The sequence below is a fragment of the Chiloscyllium plagiosum genome, unplaced genomic scaffold, assembly GCF_037043375.1.
Source record: "Chiloscyllium plagiosum isolate Xiang-an unplaced genomic scaffold, Cpla_swu_hap1 HiC_scaffold_20, whole genome shotgun sequence".
NCBI lineage: Eukaryota > Metazoa > Chordata > Chondrichthyes > Orectolobiformes > Hemiscylliidae > Chiloscyllium > Chiloscyllium plagiosum.
In genome coordinates, this window is record NW_028270158.1 from 772,168 (window position 1) to 785,533 (window position 13,366).

The 13,366-nt window shown below is 41.7% G+C and overlaps 1 protein-coding gene across 1 annotated transcript in view; it reads right to left on the bottom strand.

Annotated features, from left to right (window-relative positions):
- Nucleotides 1-8,392: 8,392 nt before the first annotated feature.
- Nucleotides 8,393-13,366, bottom strand: part of vps35l (VPS35 endosomal protein sorting factor like) — a 155,363-nt gene continuing 150,389 nt past the window's right edge. The window contains exon 31 of the mRNA XM_043712168.2: nt 8,393-9,972. Coding sequence (XP_043568103.1) covers nt 9,874-9,972 — 99 coding nt within the window. The 3' untranslated portion in view covers nt 8,393-9,873. The remainder of the gene's footprint in view (nt 9,973-13,366) is intronic.

Genomic DNA, 13,366 nt, shown 5'->3' on the forward strand with positions numbered 1-13,366 from the left:
AGGAGCAGATGGGGACTCTGGGTCTGTACTCAATGGAGTTTAGAAGGATAAGGGGAATCTGATCGAAACTTAAAAAATACTAAGAGGCCTGGATAGAGAGAAAGTAGAAAAGATATTTCCGCTCGTAGGAGAGCCAAAGACTAGCTCTGAGTGAATGGGTGACCCTTGAGAACTGAGATGAGAAATTTCCTCAGCCAGAGGATGGTGAATCTCTGCAACTGATTACTACAGAGGACTGTGGAGGCCAAGTTACTGAGTATATTGAAGACAGAGATAAGTAGGTTCTTGATTTAGTAGGGGGATCAAAGGTTATCAGGAGAAGGCAGGAGAATGGTATTCAGAAAAATATCAGCCATGATCGAACGGTGGAGCAAAGTCAATGCCAAATGGCCTAATTCTGCTCCGATACATTATGGTCTTTTTCTAAGGATATAGTTGCAGTTAGTAATGTAAGGTTGCTGAACTATGTAGATATCATGAAACCTAGTACTGTCGTCACCAAATGTCACTCTTTGCAGAACAGATTAGTGACTTGCAGTCAGGTTGAGGAGCCCTGTCTTCAGTTAATAGAACATAGAATGTTACGGCACAGTACAGGCCCTTCAGCCCTCGATGTTGTGCTGACCTGTGAAAATAATCTGCCCATCTAACCTATACCGTTCCATTATTATCCAGATGTATGTCCAATGCCAATTTAAATACCCTAATGTTGGTGAGTCTACTACTGTTGCAGGCAGGCCGTTGCATGCCCCTACGACTCTGAGTAAAGAAACTACCCCGATATCTATCCTAAATCTATCACCCTTCAAGGCTCTGTCCCTTTGTTTTGGACTTCACCATCCGAGGAAAAAGGCTCTCATTGTCCACCCTGTCTAACCCTCTGACTATCTTAAACGTCTTACTTAAGTCACCTCTCAACTTTCTCCAATGAAAACAGCCTCAGTTCCTTCAGCCTTTCCTCATAAGACCTTCCCTCCATACCAGGCGACATCCTGGTAAATCTCCTCTGAACCCTCTCCAAAGCTTCCACATCCTTCCTATACTGTGACAACCAGATTGGATGCAATAGTCCAGGGATTCAGGGATACTTTAAGGGATTTATGCACCTGGACACAGAGATCTCTGTTCATCTACACTGCCAAGAACTTTACCATTAGCCCAGTACTCTACATTCCTGTTACTTCTTCCGAAGTGAACTACCTCACACTTTTCCACATTAAACTCAATTTGCCACCTCTCAGCCCAACTCTGCAACATCCTTCTGCACTATCCACATCTGCCTACTTTAGTGTCATCCGCAAATTTACTAACCCACCCTTCTACGCCCACATCCAGATCATTTATAAAAATGACAAACAAACAGCAGTGGTCCCAAAACAGATCCTTGTGGCACACCTCTGGTAACTGAGCTCCAGGATGAACACTTCCCATCAACCACCAGAGAATCCAAGGATAAATACCAACCAGCCCAGGGGTCTTACCTATTTTCAGATCTTCCAAAATTGCTAAAACCTTCTCCTTGTCAACCGCAATCCCATCTAATCTTGGAGCCTGTATCTGTCTCTGTATTCTCCCTTTTCCATTGTGAACACTGATGAAAAGTATTCATTAAGCACTTCCTCTATGTCCTCAGATTCCACACATGACTTCGCACTACTATCTTTGATTGGCCCTAATCTTACTCTCGTCAATCTTTTATTCCTGATATATCTATAGAAGGCCTTGAGGTTTTCCTTGATCCTATCCACCAACAACTTCTCATGTCCCTTCCTGGCTCTTCTTAGCCCTCTCTTTAGATCTTTTGTGGCTAACTTATAACTCAGGCCCCCTAACTGAGCCTTCATGCCTCATCCTCACATAAGCCGCCTTATTTCTCTTGTCAAGAGCTTCAACTTCTTTAGTAAACCATGGCTCCCTCTCCTGACAACTACCTCCCTGCCTGATTGGTATATACTTATCAAGGACCCGCAGTAGCTGTTCCTTGAATTAGCTCCACATTTCAAGTCTGTCCATCCCCTGTAGTTTCCTTCCCCATCCTATGCATCCTAAATCTTGCCTAATCGCATCATAATTGCCTTTCCCCCAGTTATACCTCTTTCCCTGTGGTATATATCTATCCCTGCTCATTGCTATTGTAAACATAACCAAATTGTTAAAAACCACACAACATCAGGTTATAGTCCAACAAGTTCAATTGGAAGCACTAGCTTTTGAAGCGCTGCTGAAATTTTGTGATTTTTAACTTTGTACACCCCAGTCCAACACTGGCATCTTCAAATCATGATAACCGAATTGTGGTCACTATCACCGAAGTGTTCACCCATGTCCAAATCTAACAGCTGGCCGGGTTCATTCCCCAGTACCAAGTCCAATATGGCATCAGCCCTTGTTGGCCTGTCTACGTACTGCGTCAGAAAACCCTCCTGCACACATTGAACAAAAACTGACCCATCTCAACTAGTTGAAGTACAGTATTCCCAGTCGATAGTGGAGAAGTTGAAGTCCCCCATAACAACTACCCTTTTACTCTTGCTCCTGTAGAGAATCATCTTTGCTATCCTTTCCTCTACATCTCTGGAACAATTCAGAGGTCTACAGAAGAACTCCCAACAGGGTGACCTTCCCTTTCCTGTTTCTAACCTCAGCCCAAACTATCTCAGTGGATGAGTCCTCAAACATTATCTCAGCTGCTGTAATACTACCCTCTATTAACAATGCCACACCTCCCTTTTCCCATCATCTCTCTTCTTACTGAAACATTTAAATCCCGGAATCTGCAACAACCATTCCTGTCCCTCCTCTAGCCATGTCTCTGAAATGGCCACAATATCGAAATCCTCGGTTCTTTTCCTTCACTTCATTTTGGATGCCTCTATACTAAAAATGTTTTTTTTTCTGAATAGCACTTGTTTGTTTAATACAATTGTTTCTTCGTGAATCCAAAGTTTTTTTTTACACCAGCCTCTTATTTTCTACAATTTGCATGTATCAATTACAACCTATTTTCATGATTTGGAGATGTCGGTGTTGGACTGGGGTGTATAAAGTTAAAAATCACACAACACCAGGCTATAGTCCAACAGGTTTAATTGGAAGCTTTTCCATTTCTTCCATCACGGCGGTATGTTGGTAATTATTTGCTGAAAATTGATAATTTTAGGTTACAATCTTATCATAGAAGAATATGGCACAGGGACATAACATTTGCACTGGTGTTTGTCTCCATGAGTTGAGTTCTTCTGTGCTTCTGAATTTCCGTACTACTAGATATTATTTTCTCAACTTCTAATTCCCTTGCAAAAGAATTTATTTCCTTTACTTCAGAGTTTGTGACAGAATTCCATTATCTAACAACATTGTGGTCTTTCTCAGCAGCATTTAATTCGTTTCCCTTTTTTGAACATTGTGACTGATGCTTTTTTAATACAATAAATATGTAGTGACAATATTTTAAGATTCCAAAACCACTGCTTCTCAATCCTTTCTTTTGAACACATGCTTTTTTTTTAAGGTGGGGCTGAGGTTGTGGATCAGTTTGTACATATGTCCTTTGTTGTGCTAACTCAGGTGCATAAGTCGGGGATAAATGTGGAGGAATGGGTTTGGGTGGGATACTCTTCAGAGGGTCAGTATGGACTTGTTGGTCCGAAAGCCCTTTTTACATACTATAGGGATTCTATGAACTGTCTGTGTCTAAACTTCAAAGTGGTAAAGCAAGATTGGAGTTGCATAAAATTACTGAAATTAACTACTTACAAATATTGACAGTTTTAAAAATGGAGGGTGGTGGTGTTGGGACTAAATTTTCTTTTCAAACACATCTTTCAATCATTTTACACACTGCTCTATGTTGCATTTCTATTTAATACATAGTGCCAGACTATTCATACAAATGCCTGGTCTGTAATATGATATAGGCAGAAGTGGATACTGCAGATGCTGGAGATTAGAGTGGTGCTGGAAAAGCACAGTAGGTCAGGCAGCATCCGAGGAGCAGGAAAATCATCAGAAGGGCTTTTGACCAAAATGTCGATTTTCTGCTCCTTTGATACTGCCTGACCTGCTGTGCTTTTCCAGCACCACTCTAATATGATATGTGTAGTATACAAAGAGTAGAGGAGTGGAAAAAATGCTGGAATTACTCAATCTGGAAGTTTATTTTTATTTTTCATTCACAAATGGATTGTGGACTTAGTTCAGTTTGAGCTTGCAATCATTGCAAACATTTGGAATTCTAAACATAAAGCCAAATGGCTGAAGTCCCAAGGCACAGACAATAGTTCAACTGAAAAAGCAGATCCACTCTGGATTTCCACCCTTTATTTCCTCTTGAATGTCTTTTTGCTTTAATCTTGCAGGTTGCAATGGCCAGCTGCAGTTTATGGTGTTTCTTTTGACCATCACCTGATTAACTGCTCATAATTCTCAGTATGCTCGTGATGAATATTGATTTTTAAAAAAGGGCAGAAAATTTGGTAATGCAAAAGCGTAATTGGCCTTGACATGATGGTAGGTGGATGCTGTCTTCCAATGAGTTTCTTACTTCAGCAGGTGTCAGATCACATTTGTACAGTGCCTTTGATATGCAAAATCATCCCAGGCTCCTCTTAAAGGTATCAGAAATACATGAACATCAAGCTGAAGGGTCAGTTGGACCTGGAACGTTAACTAAGCTCTCCCCACAGATGCTGCCAGATCTGGTGAGTTTTTCCAACAATTTCTGATTTTGTTTCTGATTTCCAGCAGCTGTAGTTATTTGAAAAAAATGTGGCAAGCAAGTAAATCACTGTCATCAACAAATGTTTGAATCTCAAACTAACAATGGCATAAATGACAATTTTAGAAGTTGGACTGAAAGAGGGATCCAGGTGAACAATATTAAAGAAGTGAAAAGGCATTTTGGTGATGGAGAGGTTGGAATTCCAGCTCAGTATGACATTCAATGCTTTACTCGTTCACAGGATATAGACATTTATTGCCAATCCCTAGTTGCCCTTGGTAGTGGTGAGCTACATTCTTGAACCACTTCCCTACTAACCAGTTCTGCCACCTTCAGGGAGCTGTGGACAAGCACCCCAAGGTCACTGTGTTCGTCTGAGTTTTCTAATGTCCTGTTATCCACTAAGTATTCCCTTGTCACTTCCATCAACTCTCATGTGTGTTGTCCCAACTCTGATGCAGAACAATTCTAGGTGGTCAGAAACCTAAAAAAGTTAAACTAGCTTAGCAATCTGCATCCCATCTGAATGGTACAACCTTCCTGATATGAGAATCTACATTAATGAATAAATTAAATACTAGTCACTGCCATGGTAGGTTGGTTAGTAGTGGTTTCAAATCCCACTCCAGGAGTAAGAGCATTGATTGGCATATACCCAGAGATTAAATGTGTGGTGCTGGAAATTAGTTTTCATTCAATTATTTCTCATTTTATCTCATCTTGACACCATCCAGAAGCTCCCCACATACATTCAGGACATCAGCCAAGCCTTCCATCTTCTCCATGACTTTTGTTTCCCCAGCCTCCAATGCCTCATTCTTCACCATGGAAATCCAGTCCTTTGCCATGACACATGGACATGTATAAGGCCTCCAAGTCCTCCATTTCTTCCTCTCCCAACGACACAACTTGTTACCCCGTGGGCAGCATGGTGGCACAGTGGTTAGCACTGCTGCCTCACAGCGCCAGAGACCCGGGTTCAATTCCCGACTCAGGCGACTGACTGTGTGGAGTTTGCACATTCTCCCCGTGTCTGCGTGGGTTTCCTCCGGGTGCTCCAGTTTCCTCCCACAGTCAAAAAATGTGCAGGTTAGGTGAATTGGCTGTGCTAAATTGCCCGTAGTGTTAGGTAAGGGGTAAATGTAGGGTAATGGGTCTGGATGGGTGCGCTTTGGCGGGTCGGTTTGGACTTGTTGGGCCAAAGGGCCTGTTTCCACACTGTAAGTAATCTAATCTAATCTAATTGACACACACATTTGATTGACGAAACCAGTTCTCACTCTGAACTGCTCCTTCGAATCCTCCCACTTCCTTCAGGCCAAAGGGGTAGCCATGGGCACCTGCATCGGCCCAGTCTCTTCATCGGATAACTGGAACAGTCCATCTTCCGCAGTTACATTGGCTTCATTCCCCAGCTTTTCCTCAACTACATTGACGACAGTAACAGCACCACCTCGTACTCCCTCAAGGAGATTAAATAGTTCATCAACTTCACGAACACCTTCTATCCTGACCTCAGGTTTACCTGGACACCCACCATTTCCTCCCCTTCCTGGGCCTTTCCATCTCTATTTCCAGCAACCAACTCAACATGGACATCTACTTCAAACCCACCAACTCCCACAGCGACTTGGGATACACCTCCTTCCAGGCCCCTTACTCCCAATTCATCCACTGTATCTGCTCCCAGGAGGAGAAATTCCATTCCACAATATCCCAGATGGATCTGATTTCAAGGATTGTAATTTTCCCTCCCATGTGATCAACAATGCTCGCCAGCGCATCTCCTCCACTTCCAACATCTCTGGCCTTGAACCCCACCCCTCCCACTGCAACAAGGATAGAACTCCCCGGTCCTGCAACAAGGATAGAACCAACCTCCGGATGCGGCCATTTCTGCCACCTACAATCAGACCCCACCAGCAGAGGTATATTTCCCTTCTCACTCCATTAGTTTTCCAAACAGACCATTCCGTCCATGATTCCCTTGATGCCTTTCAAACCATCCTCTCCTCCTGGCACCTTGCCCTGCCACAGCAAGGGGTGTAAAACTGTGCCTACTCCTGCCCTCACCCAACTTACCTCCATCCAAGGATCCTTCTACAGAACATTACAGAACATTTGGGCGGCACGGTGGCACAGTGGTTAGCACTGCTACCTCACATCGCCAGAGACCCGGGTTCAATTCCCGCCTCAGGCGACTGACTGTGTGGAGTTTGCACGTTCTCCCCGTGTCTGCGTGGGTTTCCTCCGGGTGCTCTGGTTTCCTCCCACAGTCCAAAAATGTGCAGGGTCAGGTGAATTGGCCATGCTAAATTGCCCGTAGTGTTAGGTAAGGGGTAAATGTAGGGGTATGGGTGGGTTTCGGTTTGGCGGGTCGGTGTGGACTTGTTGGGCCGAAGGGCCTGTTTCCACAGTGTGTAATCTAATCTAATCTAATTACAGTGCGGTACAGGCCCTTGATGTTGCGCCAACCTGTCATACCAATCTGAAGCCCATCTAACCTACACTATTCCACGTATGTCCATATGCTTGTCCAATGAAGACTTAAATGTACTTAAAGTTGGTGAATCTACTACTGTCGCAGGCAAAGCATTCCATACTCTTACTACTCTCTGAGTAAAGAAACTACCTCTGACATCTGTCCTATATCTATCACCCCTCAATTTAAAGCTGTGCTCGCCGTCACCATTCTTGGAAAAAGGATCTCCCTTTCCATCCTATCTAACCCTCTGATTATCTTATATGTCTCTGTTAAGTCACCTCTCAACCTCCTTCTTTGTAACGAAAACAGCCTCAAATCCCTCAGCCTTTCCTTGTAAGACCTTCCCTCCATACCAGGCAACAACCTAGTAAATCTCCTCTGCACCCTTTCCACATCCTGCTTATAATGCGGTGACCAGAACTGTACACAATACTTCAAGTGCGGCCACATCCAGCAGAGATTTTCCTGCACATCCAAATACCTCATCTACTGTGTCCATTGCTCTTGATGTGGTCTCCTCTACACTGGAGAGGCAGGACGGCAACTCACGCAACATTTCAGGGAGCATCTCTGGAACATGCACCAAACAACCCCACTGCCCTGTGGCCGAGCGCTTCAATCCCCCCGCCCGCCCTCCACCAAGGGCATACAAGTGCTGGGCCTCCTCCACCGCCAAATCCAAGCCAACTGATGCCTGGAGGAAGAATGCCCCTTCCAACCCCGTGGCATCAACATTGACTTTACTAGTTTCCTTATCTCCCTCCCCCATCCCAGATCCAACTGTGGGACTCCGCACCAGCCTCAACCTCTCAATTTTCCTTCCCACTTATTTGCTCCACACTCCCCTATCACCATCTCCTTACATCTCCATCTACCTAATTGGCTTCCCAGCTACCTCACCCCCACTGTCCTATTTATCTCTCAGCCCCCTTTCCCACATCCCTGATGAAGGGCTTTTGCCTGAAAAGTTGATTCTCCTGCTCCTCGGATGATGCCTGTTGTGCTTTTCCAGCGCCAGACTTTTGGACTCTGATCTCCAGAATCTGCAGCCCTCACTTTCTCCAAATACCCACAAAGTGCTGACTTAGAGGCATGCACTTTTAGATCAGACATTACATGACAATCTATTGATCTATTAAAAAACTAAATAAATATTGAACATGGAATCATACCAAAATTAAACAAAATGCAGTCAAATGTAATAGTTTATTTTTGTCTGTACATAAATGGTTGTTATTTTACAGTAAGTTAAACACGTATTAAACAAGAGCATGTTATGTATATTCATCACTTTGAATTTACCAGCACAGATACTGAGAACTGCACAGATACAAGACATGATTTTAGTTTGTTTTAAATCCATTTAAAAAATAAATTATAGTGAGTATAAGGCATCATCCTTAGTTTATGTTTTAGGAAACATGTATAATTGCTCCATGAAAGGGAGTTAAATATTTTCCAAAAAGTGCCATTTACCAGACACGTTCCAAACAAGAAATATGAAAATTATTTCAAGTTTATGCACAATTGTCAAGTGTCCCCTAATTGACAGGGGGAAGGAAATACACCTTTGCCAGTTTTAGTGAAATTGTAAGCCTGTGTATAAAATAAATTTTCAAAAAGAAAATCTTTCCCCAGAATATCTTAACTGAAAAAATACCTAAAGAATTAGGATAATCTGCAAACTTTAGTTACACCTTTTTGGAATGCCCATGCAGAAGCACATAAACTGAGTAATTTCATGAATGTTGAACAATTCTCAGCTGAGACAGGACAATAAAGGCCAAATAAACCAGTTGTTTCACAATTTGCAGTTGATCAATTGTTCAAAACTTATGCTGATCTTTTATATTCACAGCTATTTGAAAGACTAGAAAAAATAAATGAAGACAAAAACTTACAGAAAACTTAAAATCTACTTCTACTTATCTGAACCAATGCAACAAATCTTCACTGTCAAATTATAAGCTTGAAATTTCAGCTAGAGGAACCAAAATAAAATCACCCATGTATTGAGTGTGGGGAAAATATTCAAATTTATTCTACAGGTATTGGATACAATTACTGCACATAATGTAATGAACTGAATAATGATACATTTCAGAGAACTGATTTACTGTTTCCACTGTCAATATTCTGCTTAATAAATATACCTTGGTTTAGATGATCAATATTAATTTCGAGGCGTTACAAGTGCTAACTAATTATGGACTGTGCTTAACTCCAAATTTTAGATATCAATATTAATTCAATACTTAATTTCTCTCCAAACTTCTTGGATCTCATTGTCCCCATTTTTTCTCCTGCACCTGGTACAGTACAAATTTGCTCAGTGTTGCTCTGATTTTGATCAATACAAAAGTACACAGCAATTACCAAAACTAGCAACCGTTTTCTCCTGCACTGAACAGTCCAACTTTCACCTAGTCTCCCAAAATAGATTCTCCAGCTGCTTTCATGTGGAAAAATGATGGTGCTCCTTGAGTTAATATCTAACACTTGCCATTCTGAACTTAGGTGCGTTTTTGTTTTTACTTTGGCCACTTGCAGTAAAGTATCACTTAATAAAGTCATGAACTTGGTATATTTTAGTGATTTTCCGTATCAAGAGACATACATCATCTCAATGGCAGTTGTGCTTTTGTGTAGCACAAACAAGTGATAGTATTTAGGTCCGGGACTGGAGTGGAAGCCTCAACATTAAATCTGCAAAATGACTCATGCTTGGTTGTTTACTTTGGCGTTTGATGTGTTCTAATGTTCTCACCTTCAAAACAATAAAACATGGATCAGAAATGCAGACAATTCATAATAAAAAGTGGCAGATGTTAGAAAATGCTCTATAATTATCCAAAAACATATTGTAAAGATCACATTGCAATATTTTTAAGAATAATTAAAAATTCAGGAATTTTCAGCCAGGAGATCAATCTCTGAAGCATCTGAAATTGCCAAGTGAGCCACTCAGTTCCTAGACAATTAAGGTTGGGCAAGAAATGGTAACTTTGCTAGTGACACACACACATTCAGTGAAAAGAAATGTCATTTTTAAAAGTGACTTACGATTCAAATGCTGCTACAACTTTTTTCCAAATGGTTAAAATTCTTTAAAACTGGATCACCTTTGACTCTTTGATCGCTCAATCAGACTCTATACTTTAGACCTGAAAATATTCGATGACGCTCCCTCCAACGCCCTCTAGGGCTGAAAGCTCCAGACACAACCCTCAAATAAAAAAACTTCCATCTTAAATGATAGAAGGGACCACATATCCTTCCTTTTTGGACTATAAACTGGACTGGAAGTCAGACACAATTATACAACTGAGATATCAGGAGAGTTCTGCAACTTGAAAAATCAAGTGTCTCAAGGGAAAGAGTCATACAACTGCAGCTCTATAAGACTATGTTTCTTTTGATGCAGTGAGGTCATTACATTATTGAGATAGAAGCAATAGATGCTTTTGAGTTAAGGAAAACTGCCCAATGTCATCCTTCAGATTGATCAAGGTGTAGTTTGCTACAGATACGTGAAAAATAGAGCCAGAAATATTGAAAGCCAGAGAAAAGATTTTACAGGGAGAGGGAGGGAGGGAGAAGATAAGAATAAACACTAAATCTCAAGGAAAGAATTCTAACACATGAAAAGACCTAGGTCCATCTGATCAGCTACTGAATCGAAGAACAGTCATCATTCTACGGATAAGACCTTGTCACCATTGCTAAAATTAAAAGAACTGTAAGACAGCTTAACCTGCCCTCGTGGTCCGGACTTTGGATCTTCAAAATTTTATTTCTCGTCTCTATTTTTCTACTCAATCTATATCAAACCATCCTTTTTTTAACCCATCCTATTTGTGAATGAGTGTGCACATTTGATATCTAACAGTTTAAGTCACATTGTACCAGATTAATGATTTCTCCTTTTCTCTGCCTTTTATTGAACAATTATTTCCCTGTCAACAATGAAACCTGTTGTGATTTGCTTTTGTCCCAAATAGCAGCTTATCATGAAAAATGATCATCCTGTAATTTAAACAGGGTGGCATGGTGGCTCAGTGATGAGCACTGCTGCCTTACAGTGCCAGGGACCTGGGTTCAATTCTACCTTTGGATGATTGTCTGTGTGGAGTTTGCACATTCTGCCCATGTGTGCAGGGGATTTCCTCTGGTTTCCATGCAGGTTAGGTGGATTAGCTATGGGAATTATAGGGTTACAAGGGTAGGGTAGGTCTGGGTGGAATGTTTTTTCAGAGAGTTAGTGTGAACTTGATGGGCTGCTTCCACACCTGTAGGGATTCTATGATTTCATGGCACATTTTGTAAGAGCTTGTGGAAAACTGGGGCACAATCATCAACACACACTTCCAGTTTTGTTAGAACAGTGGCAGAACCTTTATTTTCAAACTGTGTCCCACTTCCAAAAAGGATAAGCTTATTGCTCCAGGATTTAGATGTTTCAGATGAGATAGAAAGGAATGTAAAAGGGGTGGGGAAATTGTATTGTTAATGATAAGGGAGAATATCACAGCTGTATGCAGGGAGGGCACCTTGGAGGGCTCATCCAGCGAGGCATTATGGATAAAATGCAGGAATAGCAACACTTTGATGGGATTGTACTACACGCCTCAACATCCAGCAGGAGACAGAACAATAGATATGTGGACAGAATGGAGAAATGTGAAAAAAAACAAGAGGGTTGCCACGGTTGGTGATTTTAACTCCACAAGGCGACCTGATAGAAGTTCATAAAATTAAGATAGGCATAGATAGAATGGATAGTCAGGGTCTTTTTTCCCCCCAGGGTAGAAATGCCAATGACAAGGTGACAGGTTTAAGGTAAAAAGGGGTTAAGTTTAAAAGCTGCGTGAGAGGCAAGTATTTTAGGCAAGAGGGTGGTAAGCACTTGGAATGTGCTGCCAGGTGAGTGGGACAATAGCATCATTTAAGAGTTATCTTGACAGATATACGAGGAGGCAGGGTATACCCAGGAATATGGACAGTGTAGAGGCCAAAGGTTTTTGTTCAGAGAGGCAGCATGTGTTGGTACAGACTTGATGTGCCAAAGGGCCTGTCCCTGTGTTCTTTAGTGTTATAAGGTTCTCTGTTCCTGGCCCCTCCAATAACAGAGATCATCCTTTCAGTATCTACGCGGGAGGCCTTTCCAGGATCTCGGATGTTTTAATAACATTACCCTTCATTCTTCTAAACTCTGATGGCTACAGGCCCAACCTATCATTGTAGGGATCAGTCAAGCAAACCGGAGTCTAATGCAATTATGCCCTTTCTTAAATAAGGTGATCAACACAGCACCTTGAGTATTGTATGTTGTTATCCCAACACAACTCTGTAGAACTACAGCAAAACATTCCGGTTGTTATAATCCATACTTCTTGCAATAAATGACATTCAATTGGTCATAAGTTACTGATGACAAAGTTAGCTGTCATTATAGACAGTGGAGATGACAGCATATACATATCATTCTGCTATAACGCACATTTCATTACAGTGCATTCGCTGTGGCGTGATTGATGAACTGGAGACACTGTTTCTAAAGTGCAAACCATTAAAGTGTGTATTGGTTACAACATGATTCCGGCCCCATTTGTTTAAATGGGCCACTATTGCACAATGTCCTTAGAACGCGAGATCATGTGAGAACAGAACCATCACGTTACAGCAGAGCAGACTGTAATTACAAATGGATAGTGATAGATTAAGTGAATGACCAATATTGTGGCAGATAGAGTTCAAATGTAATGCAAGTGTGAAGTTATCCATGTTGGACTGAAAAACAATAGATCAGGGTACTTTCTGGATAGTTTGATATTACATTCAGTGGATGCCCACAGAGACTGGGGAGTTCAGATGCGCTGATCTTTAAAGTGACAAAACCAGATGCAGAAAATAATCAAGACGACTAATGGAATTCTGACCTCTATATCTGGAGGACTGAAGTACAGAGATTTAAAGATTATGCTGCAGTTCTACAAAATCCTGGTTAGATCAGATCTTGGAGACAGCGAGCAAATCTGTCCATCACACCTTAGGAAGGATAAATTGATCTTGGAATGCAACATAGGCTTACAAGAATGACAGGGCGGCACGGTGGCTCAGTGGTTAGCACTGCTGCCTCTCAGCACCAGGGACACGGGTTC